Below are 2,967 nucleotides of genomic sequence, written 5' to 3' on the forward strand. Positions count from 1 at the left end.
GCCCCCCCAATCTTTGTGAAAAGTAGAGCATTACCATTAAGTCCAATCTTGAAGGGAGAACAGTGACAGTATGTATGCGACTGGATTGTTATTTTTAAAAAAGATCATATCCACTTTACTACAAGTCAGTTTTACTTGAATCAGGACTGTCCAACAAAAACACTGTTAATCATTCATGATCTGAATTTGGGGGTATGAATTAAATTATGGTATACATTAAAAGCCATGCGACGACTGTTTTGTAATAAATAAGGCAGTGGAATTACTCAATGGTAGCCTTTTTAAGATAAGCTATTAGGTCTGCCCTCTCTCCCTTCTTCTTAATTCCAGCGAAGATCATCTTTGTTCCAGGGATGTACTTTTTGGGATTCTCCAAGTACTCCATCAGGGTGTCCTCTCCCCAGGTGATGCCTTTGTTCTTGTTGGCATCTGTGTAGAAGAATCCAGCAGCCTCACCTGTCTTCCGCCCGAACAGTCCATGGAGATTTGGTCCAGTCTTATGCTTGCCTCCCTTTTCCACAGTGTGGTACTGGGCGCACTTCTGAACAAAAATCTTCTTGCCTTTCTCGACATCACCCATTTTTTTAATTCGCTCCGGGCTAGTAGACACCACACACTTTACGACCCGAACACCAATGTCCCGCTCTCTTGATAATATAGATTTTGAGGTGGTCCAACTCAGAGCCCTGGATCTGGGCTTAGGTAGTAGCTGAGCTGTTCAGCATGTCTGCTCTCCCTCATCTGCACCACCAGGGCAAGCTATCCAGCACTGCTCTGGCTAGGCCTCCCAATGCCACCCTCAGCAGGAGGCAGGGTCAGCTCTCATAGCCTTAGGACTGACTCACCCACACCCATACCTCCAGAGGCAGCTCCACTATGCTGCCTAGTCAAGTCCCACTCTCCCAAGTGCTGCAACTCATGAGGGCCTGAACCAGATCCCCCTCTCCTACAACCTCTGGGCTGCTGCTGACCTGTGCCCTCAGCATCAGGGCTAATCCCACTGTGTTGCCCAGCAGAGGTCAGGGTCTGCTCTCCCGAGGGCTACAGCCAGTGAAGGACAGGGATAGCTCTCCTGCTCTCAAGTCTTCAGGGCCAGATCTTCTGACAACCACATGTGGAGAGACACAAGGGGGAAGAGTATAAATCACACCCACACCCACACCACCTCATGAGCAGACAAGTGGCAGGCCAGTTCTCCAGCGCTCTGAACCTCGAGGCAGGCTGACCTGTACCCACACCACCAAGGTCAGCTCTGCTGTACTGCCCAGGTGGGATGCAGGGATCGCTCTCCTGAGTGCTGCAGCTGGTGAGAGTCAGGGCTACCCCTCCCATGCTCATCATCCAGATGAGAGGTGGGTCAAGTTTCCAACACTCATGGCCTCTGGGCTGTATCACCCAGACCCCTGCCACTAGGGCCAGCTCCACTGTGCTGTCTGAATGAGGCACAGAACTTGCTCTCCTGAGTGCTGCTACCAGTTAGAGGTAGAGTCCGCTCATCAGAGTCCCATAGCCAATGATGGATAGGATGTGGCCAGTTCTGCACAGCCCCTGGATATCCATGTGGTCCCCAGTGTCTGCCCCACCCATGTTCTCTAGTGATCACATGAGCCACAGGCATCTATAGTAACCTCTGCCACTGTGTAGCCACAGACACAGACACAGCCCTCAGTGGGACCTCACCATGGGCCTAGGTGGCAGCACTGGCCACTCACTATAGGCTACTCCTCGCCACCCTCAAGAATCTCTAACTCCATCTCTTGTCACAGTGCTCAAGCCACTCCACTTCTCTTTCTCTCCTATACGTCTCCCACATACTAGCACATTGTGGTGGCTCCTGCTGCAAGCTGGCCACATGGCTGGCTGGCTCTCCTGGGTTACTTCCTTTGTTTTTGTTGTGTGGCGTGGTGGCAAGTGGGTAACTATAGCTCACCTCTGCCATGCATCAGAGGGCAGGTCTGTGCGTGGCATGGAGAGTCCACAGGTCTGTCTTCCTCCTCCCGTGCTGCTCTGTGTTGTTGTAGGTGGGGCTCTGTTGTGTCTATGACCTTCCTGTGCCACGTGGTAGAGGTAGGTCTGTGAGTATCTTTCCCCTCCCGTACAGTGTGACATGGTGAAATGCAGGCCTCTTGTCTGTTTTCTTCCTTCCTCATGCACTGCATGGATTTGATTTGATTTTCATGTGTCCTAGGCATAAAATGGCTTTGGCCACCAAGCGAGGAATAAAGCTAGGATGAACAAAGGACTGCCATTGCTCTGTCCCTCACTGATATAAGAACAACAACACCAACAAAATGTCTCTTTGCCCATTGATTTGGGGCGGGGGGGAGGGCGAAGCAGTGAATGCTTTGTTTTTACCAAAAGAATATAAGATGGCTGATAGCTTTGAGCAGTGCCACTTTCCTTCAGAGGAATTCAGATCCTGACACTCAATCATCTGTCTCTTCTTTCTTTTATTGTCTAATTTTTTTTCTTTGTTTTTGTTACAAAAACTCTTTATGAGTTTTTAAAACTCTATGCTATTTATTGGAGCATTTATTTAACTTATCTTTCAACAAATTGTTGAAAGGCCTATTTTGGTACAGGTTTTGTTTTAAGAGTCTCAAAATTTTGCCTAAGCTGGCAAAAATTGACTGTGGTTCCCAAGTTAACCTCAAACTATGCTAAAATGTTTTCAGTCATCTAATTCTTCTAGAGGCACCTGAAAACTACACCTCCTGTTCTATGAAAATTAATTACCCTAACTCCATTTTCTCTTAAGCACACTTCAAAAAGCCCCTAGGGTCTCTTCAACTGTATCTGACAAAGACAGAAATTGTAATGGGGAAAAATGGAGCTAAACAGGCAAACAGTAATGGTTGTTGGTATTGAAATGCTTGCTTTTTTAAATTTTACAAAACTTGTGAGCAAAATAAAAACCCAGAATTTTGAAAGGAGCCCATACAAGTGAGGGACCCTAAACTTTAAGCT

The 2,967-nt window shown here is 47.6% G+C and overlaps 1 protein-coding gene and 1 non-coding gene across 2 annotated transcripts; both read right to left on the bottom strand.

Moving 5' to 3' along the window:
* Positions 1-218: 218 nt before the first annotated feature.
* On the bottom strand, positions 219-628 carry LOC127205095 (cytochrome c, somatic-like). Its single transcript, XM_051164273.1, has one exon. The coding sequence runs from the start codon at positions 578-580 to the stop codon at positions 263-265; it is 318 nt and encodes a 105-aa protein (XP_051020230.1). The 5' UTR covers positions 581-628; the 3' UTR covers positions 219-262.
* Positions 629-2,175: 1,547 nt separating this feature from the next.
* Positions 2,176-2,319, bottom strand: LOC127205393 (small nucleolar RNA SNORA48). The gene has a single exon (XR_007832610.1). It is a non-coding gene; the product is annotated as a small nucleolar RNA SNORA48 (small nucleolar RNA).
* Between the last annotated feature and the right edge of the window lie 648 nt (positions 2,320-2,967).

The sequence above is a fragment of the Acomys russatus genome, chromosome 21, assembly GCF_903995435.1.
Source record: "Acomys russatus chromosome 21, mAcoRus1.1, whole genome shotgun sequence".
Lineage (NCBI taxonomy): Eukaryota > Metazoa > Chordata > Mammalia > Rodentia > Muridae > Acomys > Acomys russatus.